This window comes from Apodemus sylvaticus, chromosome 1 (assembly GCF_947179515.1).
Source record: "Apodemus sylvaticus chromosome 1, mApoSyl1.1, whole genome shotgun sequence".
Classification (NCBI taxonomy): Eukaryota; Metazoa; Chordata; class Mammalia; order Rodentia; family Muridae; genus Apodemus; species Apodemus sylvaticus.
The window spans coordinates 187,874,754-187,898,372 of record NC_067472.1 but is presented as its reverse complement, the minus strand read 5'-3'; the positions used below and the strand labels follow the sequence as shown (position 1 = coordinate 187,898,372).

Here is a 23,619-nt window from a genome sequence, read left to right as displayed (position 1 = left end):
AGTACTAGAGACCACATCTGAGGGTCTGTCTAGGTCTTGAGAAATGATGATAGCTGGGCGGTGGTGGCACATGCCTGTAATCCCAGCACTTGGGAGGCAGAGGCAGGTGGATTTCTGAGTTCAAGTCCAGCCTGGTCTACAGAATAAGTTCCACGGCAGCCAAGGCTAGAGAGAGAGAGAGAGAGAGAGAGAGAGAGAGAGAGAGAGAGAGAGAGAGAGAGAGATGATAACTCCAATATGGTAGGAAAGTTTGATTTTGTTTTTGTTGTTGTTTTTATTTTTTATGAGGCATCAGAAAATTGTCCCTGAACACCTATGATTCTTAGACTCACACCCCATTGCCATGAACCCCAAACAAAACCCTCCAGAATCAGACAAGAACAAGCAAAAGATGGCTGATCAAAGAGATAATTGACCTTTATCACCTTTGTGGTCTTTGGTTGATTAACCAATCATGAGCTGATCAACCAGAGTACACCACCACCCCCACCACACCAGGTAGCCAGGTGGTGAGTGAGCCCAGAGGACAAAAGGCTGCAGTCAGGGAAGGAAAAGGTTGGCGCCTTAGATTTCATAGTTGTGACAAGGATTACAGCAGGGTTTGGGGAGTGTTGGCTGGAACAGTGCAAAAGGGAAAACCAGAAGAGGGATAAAAAGTCAAGCTCCATTTCTGTCTGGTTGTTTGCTCTGGGCGGCAGGAGTGCTCCCCACCAGGAAAACAACAGGGCTCAGGTTTCTCACCAGGGAAACAACAGGGTCTTGGAGTGCTTCCTGCTGGGAAGACAGCAGGTCCCTGGTTCCTCACCTGGCAAAGGACAGGTATGCTGTGGAATGCATGGGGAAACAGGTTTGACAGATGATCAGGATGGAAACAGCCTGGAAGAAGATCGGATTTTTATTTATTTACCAGCAATCCCAGTTTTGTTCAAAAGCGTAATCTGCATATTTGCACGGCCATATGAGGCAGATAACAAACTCTGGTGCATAGAGATAGATCTTATTTCATGGAATTTGTTTCTGGCATTTTCTCAGCTCTCTGTAAGGAACCCGTAGCGTACTGGGGAAGACACGGGAAATTAATATTATTAATTTTATTATTTTCTATACATTTTGTTTACATTCCAAATGATTTCCTCTTTCCCGGTTCCCTCCTCCCTATAAGTCCCATAAGCCCTCTTCCTTCTGCCCATTCCCCACTCACCCCCCTCCCACTTCTCTGTCCTGGTATCCCCTACAATGCTGCATCAAGCCTTTCCAGGACCACAGCCTTCTCCTTCCTTCTTCTTGGGAATCATTTGATATGTGAATTGTGTCTTGGGTATTCAGAGCTTCTGGGCTAATATCCACTCATCAGTGACTGCATTCCATGTGTGTGCTTCTGTGATTGGGTCACCTCACTGCCTACCTGTGTTTCCATGAGTCTCCATCAGCTGGAGCTGACTCCTACCTTGGCAGGTTTTGTTTTAATTTTTATGACTCTTCAGCTCTCAGGTTTCCCCCTACCCCCATTTTTCTCTTATTTTTTAGATTATAATATAATTATGCCACTTCCTTTCCTCCATCCAAACACACCCATACACCCCAGTGAGTTCATTCAAATTCACGCCCTCGTTTTAAATTAATCATTATATAAATATATATAAATCAATATATATACATCCATATATGTATGAGTATGTATATATGCATATATCACTACTTGAGGCTGTTCATCTTTGTCACTGTGGCCAGCACCTTCCTGGGGAGCTGAGACTCTACTGTAGCACACCCACTCCTTGAAGTAGGACTGGAAAGCACCAATGGTGCCAAGACTGTTGATGTCGTGTGTGTGTGTGTGTGTGTGTGTGCGTGTGTGTGTGTGTGTGTGTAAATGTATGAGTGCTCTATTTGCATGTATACCTGCATACCAGAAGAGAGCATCAGATCACGTGATAGATGGTTGTGAGCCACCATGGGAACTGGACTGAGGACGTCTGGAAGAACAGTCAGCACTCTTAGCTGCTGAGCCATATCTCCAGCCCCATGACTTTTTTTTTAAAAATGATATTTGCCTCATTTATAATGTTAAGACTCAAAATCAATATAATTATCATATATCATAAAGGTTGTATTATAAGCACTTTTATATACGCTTTGTTTTGGCTTTGACTATGTTGTTACTCCCCCTCCCCAATGTCGCAGCCACTCCCATGGTCCCTTATTTTTCAATGTCACATCCTTTCTATTATCCCTCCCCACTTAGGGACTTTTTAAAATTGACAAATAACACCTGGATATATTTAAGGCATACAACACAATGTTTTGACATGTTCTGTATTTTAGAATGGCTAAATCAGGGTAATTAGAATATGGACTATATCACATGGGATTTTGTGACAGAGAATCTCTTAGTAGTAATCTAGACCATGATGCCTTGTTATTAACCCTGGCCTTCATGTTGTACAGTTCTCCTCCTTAACTAATATTCTGATCCGTTGACAAACACCTCTCCTCTCCCAGCCTCTATCATCCAGTTTTTTCCCCTACGAGATCAGCTTCCTAAGTCTCCCCATATATGTGAGATCAAGTGATGTTTGTCTTTTGTGTTGGGGTTTGTCTAAGCTCCACCCCACACCTACCTGGCAATAGCCAGGTATGCCCCGCCCCAGAGATCTGGCCACTATAAGAGGGGCTACTTGCTGCTCCTCTCCCTCTTTGCTCTCTGCTCTCCCATACTCTCTGACCTCTCTGCCCCTGGGGCTCTTCCCCCCCCCCCACGTGGTCATGGCCAGCCTTCACTCACTCTCTCTCTCTCTCTCTCTCTCTCTCTCCCTCTCTCTCTCTACCACTAACTCCCATCACCTATTCTGAATAAACTCTATTCTACACCATGTCTGCGTGTGTGTGGTCCCTCAGGGGCAGAGGTGTCCAGGCAAGGGCCCGCCTGGACACCTTCCCCCACGCCGCCTAGCCACACTCACCTAACCCCTTATACTCCCCCTTTAAGCCCCTTCCTCATCCTACTGCTGAAAGTCCTCCAATGGTGCTCAAAGTCCTTCATTTTGAACATAATTTTTTTTATGAGAATGAAGATGTTGCAAATACTCTAAGGGTATTTCTGTATCTGGCAGTAGTTGAGTGCATTCCTATTGAATCAAGGGAACAATAACTACACACTTAAAAATGTACTTTAAAATCTCCACCAGCTGGGTGAATTTTCTATTGAACAGTAAAAGCAGAGTGTGAAAGAGTTGGGGGAAGGGATTTCCCCACTTTTGCTTTTTATTAGTTTTGTTCTAAGGGCAGGCCATGAACTGCACCTTCTGGAATGGCAGAAATCCAGACAGAAACTTTGTTTTTTCTCTGATTTCTAGATCCAAGCATCAGAGCACATTGTGATTGATCACAGCACTGGTTGGTAGTGGGTGTTGAAACTCTAAAAAGAAAGAATCAGAGAAAATGAGATGTGACCAAATCCTATGTAGAAATTTTGCCCGCCTTTTAATTTTATGTGTATGAGTGTTTTGTCTGCATGTACGACTGTGCACTATATGAGTATGACTGACACCTTTGAGGCTAGAACAGGGGATCAGATCCCTGAAACTGGAGTTACAGATGGTTGTGGGCCACTACATAGATGATGGGATTAGAATCTGGATCTCTTGGAAGGTAGAACAACCGGTGCTCTTAACCACTAACTTGTCTCTCCAGTCTCTGATTTAATTTTGACATCTTTTCGAGGGTTGAAATTATCTCTAGTTTATAGCTGAAGACACTGAGCTCATCAACTTGGAAAACTACACAGTCAAGGTTAGAGTCTGGGTCTCTCTGTTTGCAGCACTAGGTCCCCTACCACTGCATTGAGCTGAAAATACTAAAGGAGCAAGAAGAGTCTTAAGGAAAATCGATTCCCACAATGCTCAATTTGAAAAAAATAAGCCTACTTCATTTTAATCATTAAATAAGGACAGATGGGGTCAGACTTTCTCTGGGAGTCTGGCCCTACTTGTGGCATCACTGATATCATTGGTTTTCCACCTGATTTGAGACTTTAACAGTTCCTAATTCATAGTTTCAGGGAGTCAATCCTCGGCCAGTTTCAACTCTGAGCAAGCCTTGTTCAAAAGCAAGCTAGCCAGCAGGGCTTTAGGTCCTGGGAAAGAGCACAACACACGACTGGCACTCCCTGTAATTCAGGGATTAATTAAGAGTTTTGTCTCTACCTGTCTGTACACCTTTTTATCCTAAGTCTAAGAAGATGAGAGAGAAAGAGAGAGAGAGAGAGAGAGAGAGAGAGAGATAGACAGACAGACAGACAGACAGACAGACAGACACACAGGCAGACAGGCAGACAGGCAGGCAGGCAGACACAGACACACACAGTTTCAAGACTCATAAGAAACCCAGGTGTTAGCTGGGCAGTGGTGGCGCACACCTGTAATCCTAGCACTCTGGGAGGAAGAGGCAGGAGGATTTCTGAGTTCGAGGCCAGCCTGGTCTACAGAGTGAGTTCCAGGACAGCCAGGGCTATACAGAGAAACCCTGTCTCGAAAAATCCAAATCCAAAAAAACCAAAGAAACCAAAAAAAAAAAAAAAAAAAAGAAAGAAACCCAGGTGTCATGGTGCATGCTTGCAGTCCCAGCACTTTTGAAGTAGAGGTAGAAGGAACTGCATACTATGTCCAGTTTTCTGAGGAATCACCAGACTGATTTCCAGAGTGGTTGTACTAGCTTGCAACCCCACCAGCAGTAGAGGACTGTTCTCTCTCCATATCCTCGCCAGAACCTGCTGTCACCTGAGTTTTTTATCTTAGCCATTCTGACTGGTGTGAGGTGAAATCTCAGGGTTGTTTAGATTTGCATTGCCCTGATGATTAAGGATGTTGAACATTTCTTTAGGTGCTTCTCAGCCATTCTGTATTCTTCAGTTGAGAATTCTTTGTTTAGTTCTCTACCCCATTTTTAATAGGATTATTGGTTTCTCTGAAGTCTAACTTCTTGAGTTCTTTGTATTTGATATTAGCCCTATATTGGATGTAGGACTAATAAAGATCATTTCCCAATCTGTTGGTTGCTCTTTTGTCCTATTGAGAGTGTCCTTTGCCTTCCAGAAGCTACGAATTTTATGAGGTCCTATTTGTCAATTCTTGATCATAGAGTATAAGCTATTGGTGTTCTTGTCAGGAAAATTTCCATTGTGCCCATGTGCTCAAGGCTCTTCCCACTTTCTTTTTTATTAGTTTTAGTGTATCTGGTTTTATGTAGAGGTCTTTGATCTACTTGAACTTGAGCTTTGTACACGGAAATAAGAATGGATCAATTTGCATCCTTCTATATGTTGACTGCCAGTTAACCCAGCACCATTTGTTGAAAATGCTGTCTTTTTTCTAGAGGATGGTTTTAGCTCTTTTGTCAAAAATCAAGTGACCATAGGTGTGTGGGTTCATTTCTGGGTCTTCAATTCTATTCCATTAATCTACTTGCCTGTCACTGTACCAATACCATGCAGTTTTAATCAGATCTGCTCTGTAGTATAGCTTGAGTCAGGGATGGTGATTCTACCATAAGTTCTTTCATTGTTGATAATAGTTTTGCTATCCTGGGTTTTTTGTTCTTCCACATAATTTTGGATATTGCTCTTTCTAACTCTATGAAGAATTTAATTGGAATTTTGATGGGGATTGCATTGAATCTGTAGACTGTTATTGGCATCATGGCCATTTTTACTACATTACTCTTACTAATTCATGGGCATGGGGGATCTTTCTGTCTTCTGAGATCTTTTTTGATTTCTTTCTTCAGAGACTTGAAGTTTTTGTCATACAGATCTTTCACTTGCTTAGTTAGATTCATACCAAGGTATTTTATATTATGTATGACTATTGTGAAGGGTGTTCTTTCCCTAATATCTTTCTTAGCCTGTTTATCCTTTGAGTAGAGGAAGACTACTGATGTTTGAGATAATTTTATATCCAGCCACTTTGCTGAAGTTGTTTATCAGGTTTAGGAGTTCTCTGGTCGAATTTTTGGGGTCACTTAAGTATACTATTATATCATCTGCACATAGTAATATTTGACTTCTTCCTTTCCAATCTGTATGCCTTTGACCTTTTGTTATCTAACTGCTCTGGCTAGGACTTCAAGTACAATATTGAACAGGCAGGGAGAGAGTGGGCAGCCTTGTCTAGTCCCTGATTTCAGTGGGATTGCTTCAAGTTTCTCCCAGTTTAGTTTGATGTTGGCTACTGGATTGCTGTATATTGCTTTCACTATGTTTAGGTATGGGTCCTGAATTGCTGATCTTTCCAAGACTTTTACCATGAAGGGATGCTGAATTTTGTCAAATGCTTGCTCAACATCTAGTGAAATGATCATGTGTTTTTTTTCCTTTGAGGTTGTTTATATAGTGGATTATGTTCATGGATCTCCTTATATTGAACCATTTCTGTATCCCTGGGTTGAAGCCTACTTGATCATGGTGAATGGTCATTTTGATGTGTTCTTGGATTTGGTTTGCAAGAATTTTATTGAGTATTTTTGCATCAATATTCTTAAGAGAAATTGGCATCCGGTGAAGCCGACTGACAGATGATACCATCGGTGTAAAGGAATTCATGTGGCATTCACAGTTGTTGTTGCATGGAGAGTAGGAGTCAAGGGCCAAGCCATGTGCTAAACTGGAAAAGAAGGGTGTAGGAGACTCATTGGACATAGCACTACCTGAGGACCCAGCTATACCACTCCAGAGCATATACCCAGAAGATGCTCCAACATGTAATAAGGACACATGTTCCACTATGCTCATAGCAGCCTTATTTATATTATCCAGAAGCTGGTAAGAACCCAGATGTCCCTCAAAAGATGAATGGATATAGAAAATATGGTAGGTTTATACCATTGAATACTACTAAGGTATTAAAAACAACGAATTCATTAAATTCTTAGGCAAATGGATGGAACTAGAAAATATCATCCTGAGTGAGATAACTGAATCACAAAAGCATACACATGGTATCCACTCACTGATAAATGGATATTAGCCTGAAATCTCAGAATACCCAAGATACAATTCATAGACCACATGAAGCTCAAGAAGGAAGACCAAAGTGTAGATACTTCGGTCCTTCTTAGAAGAGGGATCAAAATACTCATGGAAGGAGATACAGAGACAACATGTGGAGCAGAGACTGAATGAAAGGCCATTTAGAGACTGCCCCACCTGGGGATCCATCCCATATATAGTTACCAAACCCAGACACTATTGTGGATGCTAACAAGTGCTTGCTGACAGGAGCCTGATATAGCTGTCTCCTTAGAGGCTCTGCCAGTGCCTGACAATTACAGAAGTGGATGCTCACAGCCAACCATTGGATTAAGCACAGAGTCCCCAATGGGGCATCTAGAGAAAGGACCCAAGGAACTGAAGGAGTTTGCAGCTTCATAGGAAGAACAACAATATAAACCAACCAGTAACCCCAGAGCTTCCAGGGACTAAACTACTAACCAAAGAGTACACATGGAGGGACCCATGGCTCTACATGCATATTTAGCAGAGGATGGCTTTGTTGGACATCAGTGAGAAAGGAGGACCTTGGTCCTGTGAAGGTTCAATTCCCCAGTGTAGGGGAATGCCAGGACAGGGAAGTGGGAGTGGGTGGGTTGGTAAGCAGGGAGGGAGGATGGGATAGGGGATTTTCAGAGGAGAACTGAGGAAAGGGGATAACATTTGAAATGTAAATAAAGAAAATATGTAATAAAAATATTATATTAAAATAATAAAAAAAGAAGGAACTACATAGAGAGTTTGAAGCCAGACTGGACTACATGTGAATCCATTTCAGTGTCCCACCCTTTACAAAAAGAAACCAAAAATGACTAACTTCCTTATCTATAAACCAAAATAATCAAGAGTATTTAAAAAAAGATGTCAAAGATGTCAAAAAGGCACTGGGCACTGTAGCACTTAGCTGTAATCCAAGTCTGGGGGAGAGTGAGGCCAAAGGATTGGGAGTCCCATTCAAAAATTTGCTACAAAGCAAGGCCATTCCAAGCAAACACATGCGCAAATTATACAGCTTACAACAGTTCGCGTGTGTCTAAAACCCAAGTGTTGAAACTCATTACACAATGCTAGCAAGTGGCAGTTTGTTCTAGAAATCAATGTAGAGTTCTCAAATAACCCTACAACCAGCCCAGGACTGAACTAGCTACGTTAGTTCTGGGCATAGGCCTAAAGAACTTCAAATACCACAGGAGAGACACCTGTATATCCATGTTTGTTGTTGTTTTATTTACAATAGCTAGGAAGTGGAAACCAGTCTAGAGATCCATCAACGGATGGATGGATACTGAAAATATACTACATATGCACAATGGGATTCTGTTCAGTGCTAAAGAAAAATAAAATTATCAAAATTTCAGGAAAATTTTCAGGAAAATGGATGGAACTAGAATATATTATATTTAGTACAATAACTAAAGCACTACATATATATTTTCTCTCATATAGAAGCCAATTTAAAATTTCACGTGGTTCAGTTGGAGTGATTGTCAGAAAGATGCAAGGAATCAAAAAAAGATCTGTGAGAGGTGAGGGTTAAAAAATGGTCTTTCAGGGAATAATAAAACACACATGATGGGAAAGATGGGTGGACACTAGGAGTGGACAGGCTTAAATAGGGTGGGGCAAAGACCCGGGGAGGGTGAGGACAGAGTGGAGGGTCTACAAAAATTAAGGCTTCATGAACAAGCTGTATACAAACCTTATAAGTTAAGAAAACAATACAATTTAAAAGAAAAATGGGTTTGAATGAAGGTATCCTGCATGGGTAGATGATGGTGTTTCCATAAGTCGTTGGTTGGTAAATGAAATCTTGGTCAGAGAATACCACCATTTGTTGGTCAAGGAGGCTCCAGAAGCCCCCAAACAACATAGATACTACCATTGTTCTTGGTTGTCCATCAGCACTAGATGGTGAGACTCTGTGCTGATGATCAATTTGGATCCATGTTGGGCATTTCATCCCTGCTGGTAGTTTTCTCCATGCTGGAAGGTGCTGTGCAGGCAGCTGGGGAAGAGAAGCCGCCAGTGTCTCACCCTGCTGTGGACTCTGTGTGCTACAATAGTGATCCGACAGTCAGGTTGAACCCACTGGTAACAGTGGCATGTGCATTATGGTAGTAACTACCACTTTTGACTCAATTTGATGCCCACTTCACAGGAGCATATTCATAGTGAATACTGTAAACCTGGTCGAAAGTCCAAGGTTCAGAAGGTTATGGGCCCAAGGAAGGATGTGGCACTGTTGCTTTGCTAAATGGAAGTGGAATCAGATTGCTTTCTGAGTACTTGTGTTTATACCCATAGTTCAGTACTGCTGTCAATCTCGGACAAATTTCGTCTTTGCCGTGCTTAGAAGTTAATGCCAAGATTTGGAATTTCTCAAAGTGCTGAGAATAAATGACTGTTGAGTGTTAAAACCTGGTCCCGAAAGGACATTTAGATCCCTCCGTCCCCAAAGGCCCACGGAACCTGTGGATGAGGGGATGATACAAATGCAAGAACCCAATGATGGGGGATGGGGAATGCCGGGGAATGCTTTCTTCTGCGCATGGTACTACCACTGCACTCACAAACTCTCTGCATTTATGCTTATCTGCACAAGATGCAGCCTGCCAACATCCCAGGGCACATGGGGGAGGGCATATCTGGCTGAACTCCTAGCTGAAGGCCTATGGGTAGTGAGTGGCTACTGGGAAAGGAGAAGCCATTTTTCCTCAGGGGTGTGGCTACCTTACATTATCCAGTAAGTAACTCCAAAATCATGCACATGCAGGTAACCCTACTTAATCCACTATTAGTAGTTTTGTTTGCTTGCTTGTTTGTTTGTTTTTAAATAAAGGGCACGATGAAGGGGAGATTTAGAAGTGTATTGGGAAGAAGGAGTGTTCCAGAGAGAGTGAGCAGGAGTAAGGGGAAGGAATGGAAGTCCGTATCATTAAAGCACATTCTGTGTGTACATAAAATTACTGAAGATAAATAAAAATATTTGAAAATGGTTGTTTTTCAGCTTGTATTTCAGTGCAGTAAACTCTCTGTATATATCTTATGCCTCAGCAATCTTTTCTTGCCCGTATAAGGCCCGTCTAGTTTTGCAGACATCAAAAATATTAATTTCTGCTATCTTTCAAGCATCTCTAAAATTCTCTCATAATAGTTTACTCTCTCCGCTAACCTAGTCTTCAGCTCTTATTATACTCTAGTCTTCCTTTATAGCTCATAATGTAATCAGAGCCAATATAAAAATTTCCAGTCACAGAGAGACATATATGGCATTGTGCAGCAGTTACCACTGAATCAAAACATTGCCTCTCCATGGAGAGTTTTTCTTGTTTTATCCACTGATGGACACACCCTGTGCATTTGACAAATAGCAGCAGAGTTAGTGAAATGCGAGGGAGCAGTTCATCAACAGCAGAATCACAGAATCTGGGAATATCCTAGGTATATTTCAAACAGGATTCAGGGTGTGCCACCAGGAGAGCAGGTTTAGCAGGAGAGATGACAGTGAGGACAAGCACTAAGCCAGCTAAGGTGCCTGATGCCACATGGGGTGACCAAACCAACAGGGGATCCCTATGTGAGACAGGGAATTGCATTTAGTAACAAGTAGTTAGAAAGCCCATTTCAACTTCTGTCTTACACTTCACCTTGAGATAGAAGACACCCTTGGAAGGTAAAGAAAGAAAAGACCAGGTCAGCACCCCATGGGAGCTTCTGTGTCTCCTCTATAACAGCCCTCCACCCTCCCTTCTGCACTAAAAAGTTGTTTTTGTTTTTTTTTTTTTTGCCTATGATAAACTTCTGTCTGGGGGAGGCAGTTTTAATATATTATGTTATGCAAGTTTAATACAAGTACCCAAAGTCTATGTCACTCTGGGTTGTGTTGTAGGGGTTGTAGAAGGGCTCTGTTTAACTGAATTCAAGGGTCAGTTTTTGGAGTGATTGTCCCCTGAGCCTGTTGTGCATACTGCTTCCTGGCTCTCAGCTTAGGTGTCTCAGCCCTTGACTATTTCTGGCAACAATACAACCGTCAACATGATACTCCGTAAGCCGGTTATGGTCAATAGTTTTGAGTTCTTTATTGGGGAGGAGAAATAAAAGTAAACAGGAAAGAATTGTGAAGTACATTCTGGTCAATATCAGGGCAAAGACAAAAGACTTTGTAACCTGGCAGCATCTGTAAGTTTGGTGCCCACTGAGACTGAGACTGAGGTTGAGAAATTCAGGAAATTTAAACTTTCAGGCTTTCCCTGCCCCTGGACTGCAGCTAGAACCTTACTTTACCCATGTAGCCGTGTTTTGGCTGACACCTCTCCTGATCCATGGTCTCAGCACAGTAATGACAGCAACTTGTCCTAGAGGAGTAGGGAGGGTTGAAGGGAGATGGGGTGTTGCGTGGACTCCAGCAGAGCTTGGCTCTCAGGTGACTCTGGGCTGGCCTTGCCGGGTGTCCTCAGCGAGCCTTGAAGCAGAGCTCATAAGTCGGGGGGATGTTGCCAAAGCCTGAGATCTTGTGGGCAATGTCAATATCAGCAGGAGGCACCAGGGAACGTAAGGAGAATCTCTGAAGGATGGAGGTGAAGTAGAGGAAGAGCTCCATGCGGGCCAGGGCCTCCCCAACACAGATGCGCTTTCCTGTAGACAATCGATGGAGGAGGTGTGCATCATGTTCCTACCGTAACCACCCCACGCAGCGTCGATGGGCTCCTCAGCGTCTTAGCCCACAGCTGTATCCATACTGTGGGCTCATCATCAAGGCTTACTGGGGTCTCACTGCTACCTGCCACTTAGGGAGCCTGGGCAGGTGGCAGCTACGTTTTCACTGACCTAGTCTACCAGACTTAGAACCAGATGGACAGGTTCCAGAGGATCCATGGGGGCTGCGAGTGACTCAAAGCAGAGTCACACCAGTGAGAGGTTGGGGTATGTGTGTCAGGGAACATCTGCTCCGAGTGTGTGCTTCCATCCCAGATCAGGAAAAAGAAATCAAAACTCTGGGAATTGTATTTACGGATACCTTCCTGATTTCCATGAGGCATTTCAACAGTGGGAAGGGGATTAATCTCTATCGCATGCTTGAGAGGTGCAATAAGTCACCCAGGCTCCAGGCTTCCCATGATGCCAAGACCTCTCCCTGGCCACCTCACCATGGTGAGGTGAACCTATGGTGTTTCTTTATATCTGTATGGTACGAATGCCTTTCCTCTTTTAGAATGTTTGAACATACTTAGAGAAAAAAAAATCTTGTGTGAGTTAAATGAGTCCCAGTGCCCTTGAATAAGAGCGTTTACATTTTCACACACACAGGACCATTCACTTATGTGTTATCAGTGGCCATGGGTGTCCATAGCACATGGCAGACACAAGTGGTTAAGACAAGGGTCATATGGCTGACAAAACATGAAACATTTTTAATTTGATTCTTAACATACTATGGTTAGGTTTACTAAATGTTTGGGTTTGTTACTCTAACACTTTATTACTATTATTATTATTATTATTATTATCATTATTATTATTATTTTGTTTCCAATTGTTTTAAAGTAAGGATCTTACTGTTACCCAAGTCTAGCCTTTCTCCTGAGATCTTATTACCACTGCTGTTTGAATACTGACATTAGTCATAGACAACAATCTTCTGCTCTAACTTATTTTCCTAATCATTAAAGGGAATGGATTCTAACATTCCCTGATCTGGGATTTTAGGAGTTTTATAATTCTATAATATAGACCTTGGAAAGACTCTTTTAGAACTTATCTGGCAGAAATTTCTGTATAATTACTTACCAGAGGAAAAGGCCACAAAAGCATCATTCTTCTTGAAGCGCCCCTGTTCATCCAGGAAGTGTTGAGGATAAAAAGCATCTGGGTAGCGGAAGTATTTGGGGTCTTTGAGAACCGAGCCAATCAGGGGATACACATCTGTACCCTGGGAGACAGACACAGGCCATTAGAGTCGTGTTGGGCAATAGGGGTAGGGATACACAAACAGGAAGTGAAGCCAGGAATGGGTGACAGGACAACAATGGGGTACAATCTCACCTTGGGTAGAAAGTAGCCTCGGAAATGAGTGTCCCGTACGACATTATGGGGGACACCTAGGGGCACAATGTCTGTCAACCTCTGTATCTCATGTATGACAGCATCAGTATAGGGCATTTTGGCCCGGTCATCCACTCTTGGGACACGGTGTGTTCCGATCACCTGGTTAATCTCCTCGTGGACTTTGGCTATAAGATGGCAGAAAATACACCAGAAAAGGGGACAGAAAATATGATGTTTGCTGTCCTTTTTTTGGTCATTGTTTTTACTCGTGCTTAGGGGGAGAATGTGCTTGTTCCTGCGTCAACGGGGTTTCATTAGGTAGTCTGCCACACCAATCCCAGTGGCATCTGTGTGACAAGTTCCACAGACGGAGGCGTTAGACTTCAAAATAAGGAGGTCTCCTGGAACCGGTTGTGGAACTCTCGGCCAGAGCCAACACATTGAGCCGTAGTTCTCCTGGCAATTTTTCTTTTTTGTTTTCTTTCATTCCTTTTCTTAGTTACAGGTTCCTGGTAGCCTAGACCACAATCTTAAGCAAGAATAATGGGTACGAAACCATCTCTTGAGATGGGGTCACTCATGTGACCTTATCTCCGGAGAAACCAACACTTTACTTTTTAGATCATTTACAAAATTATTATGATAGATAAAAATTTTCCCAACAATAAAATTTCATATGGCTACACGTGTGTCATCGGAGGTGGGTTTTGGTATATGGTAAAGAAAGCCTTAATTAGAAAGAATTAAAACAGTTTAAATGTATGTGTTGAAGATTTATAAAAACTCAGGCATTAAATGTTAAACAATAACTGATGGTATGGAGTTAAAGAGTTAGATCAGTGGTTAGAGCACTGGCCATAAAGATTTTTTGAGCTGTTCTTAGAAATGTGCCACTAGCCTTGGATGACTGCCCTATTGAATACATCCTTTTAGAATTGTTATATTTTGATGATTTATATTATTAATAATGATATTACCTGTGTGATTCACTAAACATTTAGTTTCAGAGTTGTAATGCTCAGATGATTTTTGTACTTTACTGTGCCAAATGATTTTTGTTGGTATTAGTGAAACATTGTTTCACTGGATACAATGTCTAAGAGTTGTTATATTTGGTTTTCAGTGTATAAAATCCCGTTTGAGAGTTGCAAAATACACTCAGATTCAAACAGTCTCTGTGTTTGTTTCTCTTATTGCCGAATCCTTACCGACCTGGACTTCGAGGACCCTTATCCCAGGGACCCCCAGTGGTCCGTGTCAGTAGTCCATGTTGGACCCGGACTCACTTTCTAGATTGTGCAGGCTTCAAATGCTTTGCCTCTCTACTCTGCCTCAGATGTGCTGGATTCCAGGTATGAGCCACATATCTGGCCAGGGAATGTATGTGTTGAGAAGTTAGGGCAAGTCATGTTTTGCACTTTGCAGATGTCATGACATCACGGATCTTAAGATGAAGATTCTGTTTCTAGAGCCAGAAAAAACAGAGAGCCTTACAGGAAGGAGAATCTGGGTTTGGATTGCTTTGTTACCCTTAATGACATCCATCACTGGTACTTGAACACTCATCAGACAGCAGGAACGATAGAACCTAGGTCCTTGAATGTCATATGGAAATTTGGTCTTTATTTAAAAACACCATGAGCTGGTGGATAATGGTCAGGACAATAGCCTGGTTCCATATGACCTGTATAAGCAGATGTTGCTTTTATTCACCAAAGGTTTGTTTTGAACTTGACTACATTAAAGGTCAAATTAGAGAGCTTTCTTAAGCAAGAAATGACTTTTGGTTGCTGTAGTTCTCTAAGCAGATCAAATTATAGTTTACCAGATATGAAGGCTATTTGATATGGACATTGTAGTCAGCTGAGCAATAGAACTCAAATAGCCTCACCTGGGTGTGATGGTACACGTGTAATCCCAGACTCCTGGGATCAAGGTCAGCATGGACTATGCAGAAATCCCATCTCAAAGAGAAATGGGAAGGGAAAAGATCTACCTTCAAATCAATGGCATCAATGTTATGTGCATAAGGATAACATAAGGTCAAGGGGACTTGCCAGTTCTCACTAGGTTTCTGGGAAATGAGGAGATTAGCTGAATTAACCGTATTGGCCATGAGTAGTCATGTATCTCAATCATAGACAAGGGGGTTGATGAGAGTTAGAAGAGGAGACGTGGAAACAGAAGCAAAGAGCCGTAATGATGTTCTGTTCTTGCTTTGCAGATGCAGGAAATAGTCTTGAGCCCAAGAACTCAAGGCAAGAAGCTCTGGGAACTGGAGTAAGAGCAAGGGCAAGAGTGAGAGCACCTTTATATCAGATTAGTGGAAGCCAGCCAGGCGGTGACTGGGCACGCCTTTAATCCCAGCACTTGGGAGGCAGAGGCAGGCGGATTTCTGAGTTCGAGGCCAGCCTGGTCTACAGAGTGAGGGCTATACAGAGAAACCCTGTCTCAGAAAACAAAATAAAACAAAAACAGACAAACAAAAAAAACAAAAACAGATTAATGGAAGCTACTCTGAGAAGTCCTGACCAGGAGGGTCAGATCATAAATACAGGCTACTAATTCTCAACAACCATAGAGAACAAATGCAGGGACCAATCAGAGAGGTAAAGATTCCATGTTCTGAGACCTTGGAGGGAAGAGAGGCTAAAGTTGTACCATTTCAAGATTGACATCCCTCCAAGGAAGCTCAGAGTGAAACTTACCCTCTACCTCGGGGTACTTCAGCAGCAGCAAGAATCCATATCGTAACGTGGAACTCACAGTTTCCGTGCCAGCAAAGAAGAGGTTGAGGGTGGTGAGAACCAAGTTCTTGAGGTTGAATTCTGAGTGTGGGTCACTTTTATCCTGAAAGCGAAGGGGGTTGCTAACAGAATCCCTCCCTTGGCCCCCATATCCTCTTTCCTTCATGGAGAGGGGGTGCATTAGTGAAAGGAGTAAAAGCTGGGTTAATCAGTAAGTTCAGAAGCAACAACATAAGCAAAGGTGCCACGGATGTCTGGTGTTTTAGAGGAATGGCAGAAGGGGGCTAGTGTGCTTGTGGTGGGCAAGAAGAGTATGGGAAAAGGAAGCAGAATCCAGAATGAAGGTTTGAAAAGCATTAGACACACAGCTTTCAACTGTGAAATACTCAAGTTCTCTAATGATTTTTTCTAGAGTTCGAATGGTCAACACACAGGTTTGCTGACTATATATGTTGCTACATCTCTAAGACACTAAACTCGTGATTTTGAGGTGTAAACTCAATTTTAAAAAGTGAGCTTCTGAGTTTCTCAATTTCGAGTCTTTGAAGGCACATTCTGGTTTTCAAAAATATGCCTGTTAAATGGGTGGTCTTAAAGCTGTAAGATTTTAAATATCTTTATGCTAAACTTTGTAGATTCGAAGTGTATTTTAGAAAAACATGGTGTATACCCAGTCGTGTCACGAAGAACAAGGAAATAGTTCCTTGAAGCAAAATGGATAGACCTGGGGAAATTAGATTATTCGAAACAAGCCAGGCACAGAGGCAATTACTGCATGTTGTCTATTACAAACAAGGCTAGGAAACATTTACTTGAAAGTAGACCATGATCTCAAAGATGAACGGAGATGGTTTTGACCAGTGAATGCTGTCTGCTTATAAAGAAGCTCCCTAATACATAATTATTATATGATAGCTCTTCTTTGCTGTCAACTTGGCCTCATCTGGAATTAAGTAAAACCCAAATGTCTGGGCACACCTGTTGGGGAGTTTTTTCTTAGGTTCATCCTTTGAAGTGCTAAGACCTACTTCTGATCTGGATCTTTGAAGTGAGAAGATCCACTTTAATCGGGGACACACCTGTTGGCAGCCTCTCTAAAGGACATGGAAGAAGGAATCTGGCTCTCTCTTGGCCTGCTTGGCTTCACTCTTGCTGACAAGTCTATTTTCTTCACTGGCATTGGAGCCTATTTCTTCAGGATTCTTGTATATATTGAGGACCAGCTGAGAAATCCAGCCTCACAGACTGAGCAATTATTAGATTTTTGGACCTTCCATGGGTAGACTAGATGACCCATAGCCTGAAAGCCATCATAATGAATCCTAAACACACACATACATAAATACACACACACACACACACACACACACACACAGAGAGAGAGAGAGAGAGAGAGAGAGAGAGAGAGAGTTAATTCTGTTCTCTTAGAGGAGTGGTTCTTAACCTGTGGTCACAACCCCAGCAGGTGTCCTATATCAGATATTTATGTCACAACTCATCACAGTAACAAAATTATACTTAAGAAGTAGCAATGATACAATATATGGTTGGGAGTCACCACAACATGAAGAACCCTATTAAAGGGTCACAACATTAGGAAGGTTGAGAAACACTGCTTTAGAGAACATTGAGGAATACATAACACATGCTAAAATAAATATGATTTTATTAATTTTAAGGGAGTTTCTTTTAAATGTGCTTACGGTTCTATAATACTACTACTAATATACTAATACCAATACTAATACTAATACCAATGTAAAGGCTTACATTTCTATAGTTTATATATTTTATCTAAGTAAACTACATGGAACAATACTTTCTCTTGTTTCCCAACTCACACAGTTGCAGATGGGTTTGGTATGGCAAGAATAAAGACAGAAAGACTGGTGTAAGGGGAAGAGGTACCTGGTACATCTTGATGAGAAAGCAATCGATGAAGTCCCTAGGATTTGAGGGGTCAAAGGATGCTTCATTGATCTTGACCCTGGATGCAATGAAATCCTTAAGCTCTTCTATCAAGTTGTAGAGGTGGTTATGTCTTCCTGGAAAATACTGCATGACTCCCCGGTACATGTTATATAACTGCAGGAGAGAGGCAAAGGGGACACATGTCAGTCATGGGCATCAGGGACCAGATGGGCAGAGATCTAATGTCACTGAGCTGGGCTCAAAGTCTGTGGCTGGAGCAAGGGTACACTCTTGATTTCAGCACAAGGGAGACTGAGGATAAGGGATCAACAGTTCAAGGTCAGCCTGAGCTACACAAAGATACCCCATCTCACTAAATAATCTTCTGTTGGGCCTGAGATTTGGGTGTTACTGTTTGCTTCTTGAATACTTGGACAACTTGGTCCAGTGCCTTCAAGGAATGAGAGGAGAAAGGTTATGTAGAGTCTGGGAATGTGCTTGCTTTGAAAATGAAGGGTGGCAGGGAGTTGCCTAGTGACTAGTAAGTACCTGCACCCAGGGCATGCTCATCTCCACAAAGCTCTCATTGATCATCCTCATGAGGCTCTGGAAACGCTGGTCCTCATAGTCGAAGCGTTTTCCAAAGACGACGGAACAGATGACGTTGGACACCGTGCGGCTCAGGTAGAAGGTGGGATCTATGGGAGCTCCTAGGGGAAAACTGACTATGTTGGAGACAGTCTTCACAAGTGAGCTAGAACAGGCGATCACACAGTGCTGGCACAGAGCCCTGAGTCTGCTGCCTATGGGCATGTAGGAGTGCTCCATTATCTTATCTGAGTCTAGGTTTTACAAACTTCAACCTGGTTTGGAAACCTCCCAACTGATCTGTGAGAGTTCAGTATAACGATTGCTTGTAAAATGCCAGGCATGGCTACCTCTGGAATAAACACCCAAGAAATAGTTGAGAAGTTCAACGTGATATTTGGTTACTGTTACCTAAATTTGTGTTGGATAGAAAGTGATAGAGGACACATCTGGGAAAAAACAAAACACCCGAGGGGCTGGAGAGATGGCTCTGTGGTTAAGAGCACTGGCTGCTCTTACAGAGGAGCCGGGTTTTAATCCCCAGCACCCACACGGCAGCTCAGAACCATCTGTAACTCTAATTCAAAGAATTTTCTCGTGTCTGGGCACATCAGGCGTGTATATGGTTCACAGGCATGTGTACAAGCAAAATATCTGTACCTAAAAATAGAAATAATATAATTTAAAAGAGAAACTCTGAATTCAGTTGAGATCAATTAAAACAAATTCATGTAGCTTACTAAGAAATCCTTCCAGGGGCTGGAGAGAAGACAAATCATTTGCTTTATAACCTTTTAGATTGCAGTTAGAAACTTGAGCCCCCAAATAACAAGGTGGACCTTTTAAAAAAAAGTGTAGCAGCCTATTTCTGATTTAGCACTTGCAATGTGGAGACAGAAGTCTTCTGGGAAAAGCTGACTAGCTAGATTTGTGGTATTGATGAGCTCTGGGTACAGCAATAATTCATGAATAAATCAATAAGAAGATTTGAGAAGGATCAAGGAAGACATCTGATGTTAGCCTTTGGCCTCCAAACACATGAGCAAGTACATGTGCATCGATACACGTCAACATCCATCCATACATGCACACATTAAACATAAATAAATAAACATATATATATATTCATATATATGAAAAAAGAAAATATTTCACTAGGTCTCTGATGCATTATCTTTAAAATGGGATGCTGATCAAGTAAATGGTGTGGAGTCAATTTCTCCAGAACCATGCATATCCATTCTTGATGTACACCATAGCAGATTGCTTCTGGAGGTACAGGGCCATTCAAAGCCATGGGTGGATTCCTTATTTGTCTACAGAGAACAGACAAGGGTCTAAAGAGGTATATGTCTATTTCTCTTATCTACTTGTTTCTGTATTTCTCAACCTTTGTCTTTTCTCTTTTGACTTTTATTGGCTCCATAGTTTATTTTACACTGGGAACTAGATACATTTAAAAACTGTAATAAAACAAAAATCACACATAAACAACAATGACAACAAACCCAGAGTCTGTTTTGTGTTCACCACTACTCCTGGGTATCATGCATTCTCTGGAGTGTGGTTGATATATCCATTGACAGGACATTGAAGAAAACTTGATTTCCCTTTCTAGCAGGTTTCAATTGCAAATAATGTTACCATTAGGAGTGGTTTGATTTTTGCTGTTTTATTTTATTTTGAGAGAAATTAGATGAAGCTGAATGAGTATGGAAGTGGGAATGATCTAGGAAGAGTTGGGAGGGGAAAGAATGTGGTATAAATATATTGTAATTTTGCAAAAAGAAATTAGATGGGTGTGACTAAAGACCTTTACAATGAGAAATTTCTAAGTATTTGTTTCAGAGTGACTTAAATGTGTTTACCACTGACAAACCATACTCTCTTTAAAATTTTGATTTAATTGAATGCTTATATGGGGGTAGGTGTTTTGCCTGCCTGTCTGTCTTTTTATGACACATATGTCTTTGTACCATATGTGTACCTGCTACCTATGGAGACATTGCTTCCCCTGAAACTGGAATTGTAAATGGTTGTGAGTCTCCTGTGGGTGTTAGGAATCAAACTCAGATCGTTTGGTTGAATAGCCACTGCTCAAAAGAGCTGGGCCACTTCTCAAGCCCCACCAATTCTACATACTCTTAAAAAATGATGAAGATGGGAAGTTCTATGCTGTTTTCTTCATCACAACAAAGCACGTATAACACACCACATTTGACACAAGCTCACCTACCACACTAGAATTACGTATGGTTTCTTGAGTTACAAACCACTGAGATCTGCTCATGAGCATTTCTGGCCAAGCTCTCTCTCAGAATCTTTCAGTTTATTTTTTTAACATGGAATCTCACCGGAGATTCTTAATCTACGAACTCTTAATGGTTCTCATCTTTTCCTATTTCAGGTCTTTCTCCCACCAAGGCTAGCCTACTCATAACTGACCTCTCTGTAAACACCCAGTCACCCAACACGATCTTCATACCCTTGACCTTATGGAGTTCCTCCAGTAGGTAGCCAGCCTCCTCCTGGATCCGTTCCTCAATGCTCCGCTTCCCCATCCCAAAGTTTCGAAGGACGGTCAGGGAAAAACGACGAAGAATCTTCCATCGTTCTCCATTGGACAGAACTAAACCTGCCGGGAAGTCAGTGATCAGGCTTCTGTCCCCTCTCTACTTTCTGCTCTCCAGTCTGTGGCAGACAAGATTCTGAAAGTTCAACCTTCAAGACTTCAGTGGGAAATCAAGATTCTTTGCAAACTATCCCAGGGTGAAAGAATAGGGAATAAGGCTAGGAATAACCAGGGACAGCAAGAAAGTTTTCTTATAGGATAACAAGCTGTGAGTGATGAGGGCTAACCTTGCATGAAGATTATAGCGGAAATCACATGATGGATGGATTGGTGAACTTCTTGGAAATTTAATAAGATCATTTTAGAATATACTGGTAAGTGAAATGAAGAGTGGAATAGTGGAGGTCAGCTGAGGGCATCAGACCTCCTGAAAGTGAATCTATAGATAGTCGTGAGCCCCATATGAGGGCTGGCACTCAATGATGAGCAGTCAGTGCTCTGGACTGGCGTATAATGTGGTGAATGCATGGGTAAATGTCTGTCTGCCTGTCTGTATGTCTATGAGGTTAAAAAAGTCAATGGCTGGGTAAAGTGTTAGTTGATAGAGGGATTAAAATGAACAGATAATGGTTGGAAGAAAAGGTGAATGAATAAATAGATGGGTGGATAGAAGAGTGGCTGGATAGCAAGATTAATAGGTGTGTGAATGATATAAAGTTCATTGTATGAATGGAACTATGGGTGGATTCATGGATAAATAGAACATTGAAAAGATATATGAATAATAAGATATTTGCATACAAAGGATAATGAATATATGTTGGTGGATTTATGGGCAAATGGGTATAATTGAGAAAGTGTGTATTGATATTAAGACAGATGATAGATGATAGATACATAGATACATAGATACATAGATAAATGAAAAGAGGGAGGTGAGTCTTCCTTCATTTGAAATATGTAGGCAATTATGAGTGGATTCATGGATAACACTAGACAAGAATTGTTTGTGTTATATATGCATATGGATATGGGCAGATAGAAATATATTCCTGTGGTGGCTATGCATATGATATGGGCAGATAGGAACATATTCTTGTAGTGGCTATGCATATGGAAATGGACAGATAGGAACATATTCCTGTGGTGGATAAGCCATATGGATATGGGAAGATAGGAACATATTCCTGTGGTGGATATGCATATGGGCATGGGAAGATAGGAACTATGCTTGGCTGTGAAAGTTTATGGGGGAAGTACATAAATGATATCACATAGTCTTTCATTGAAAGTAATCATAAAAATAGCACTGCAGGCAGTATAGAGTCCAATTTCTGGAGTTCCAAAACAAAGCACATACTGTGTGATACTATCTAACCATTCTCATCATCAGTGTTTGCACTTCCAAAATTGGCAGAGCAGTCACAGCCTTCTCAAGGGAGTCAGTGTAGGCAGTTCTCATGAGTCGCTTATCAGAGACCCCTGAACACACGGAGTCCGTGGCAATCATTTCTGTGATTATTGCTGCTACTTACCATAACCTTGGAAGTTCTTCTCTAGTGTAGGCATTTCACCACGGCCACTGAAGTTGTCTGCCTGGTCCACCAGGGCCTCCTTCACTGCCTCATGTCCACATAAGACAACCACTGGCCTTGGACCGAAGTACACGGTGAACACAGAGCCATACTTCTTCTGGAGCTAGGAATGAAGGAAGATATTGAAGGAAGGAGTAAGTTGAAGCATGGCAGAAGCCATGTCAGGGATAGAAGCCACGCCAGTGTAGAAGGCAGGGATTCTAGGAGAATGAAAATGTAGACTAGAGGAAGGTCCTGAGCTTGGAAGGGCCACTGGGGGGAAAACATCAGAATGACTCCTGTGACCTTGGACCGCAAATATTTTGTACATCTTAGTTTTGTTTATGAAATAATTGGACTTGCTGAACTCTGAAATCTACAGGCACTCTTTTTGAGATGCTAGGTTTCTAGCATCTTAAAATTCTAAGACAATTTGAAGATGAAAGTTGTACTTGATGAAATGAGGTTCCCCCAATCCTCAGATCATGAGCTAAAGTCGCAAGGGTCTCTGCCTAGTGTAGTCAAAAATTTCTAAGATTTTTTTCCCCTCTGCTTTTAAGATTCTGCAATTTCAGAATCCTATGTTTCCTAAAGTTTGCTTCTGAAACTGCATTTAGAATCCATGAGTTTCCGTGTGACCTCAGCTGTGCCATTTGTGGCCTTTATCACTGTAAGAAGAAATGGAACACACTAACCTTCAGGAAGGACTGAAATGTGGCATCAATGCGGACTTGTAACAGGTTCCCCAAAAACGGTATTGGTGTGGGGCCGGGGGGCAGCTTTCCTCCCTTACTGGTCCGCTTCCAAGCGATCAGGATGAGCAGGCAAGACAGGCAGAGCGCCATAAAGATACTGAAGGCCCCTCCCAGCGCCATGGTGCTAGGTCGAGGGCTTGTGTTCTGGGATCCACAGCTTGCCTAAATAGCTTCTAGGAGATCAGCTTATACTGAAATCTGAACCCTGTGGGAGTCCAATTATCCCAATATTATGCCATCATGAGACAAATTGTTTGGGAGGTGTAGAGTTATGCAATCTCTCACCTGTGCAGAGATATATTGATTTCATGCAGGAAAACCCCCCGAGGGGCTATCTCCTTTCTTCATAGTCAACTTTCCCACCTGTCCCTCAGCTTCACAGTCT

The 23,619-nt window shown here is 42.0% G+C and overlaps 1 protein-coding gene across 1 annotated transcript; it reads right to left on the bottom strand.

Moving 5' to 3' along the window:
* Positions 1-11,495: 11,495 nt before the first annotated feature.
* On the bottom strand, positions 11,496-23,354 carry LOC127683031 (cytochrome P450 2G1-like). The gene is made up of 9 exons (XM_052179886.1): positions 23,175-23,354; positions 22,441-22,603; positions 20,819-20,968; positions 18,295-18,455; positions 17,743-17,919; positions 15,796-15,937; positions 13,085-13,272; positions 12,830-12,971; positions 11,496-11,677 (listed from the first exon to the last, which is right to left on the bottom strand). Exons 1-9 carry the CDS (start codon positions 23,352-23,354, stop codon positions 11,496-11,498), a joined length of 1,485 nt encoding a protein of 494 aa, XP_052035846.1.
* Between the last annotated feature and the right edge of the window lie 265 nt (positions 23,355-23,619).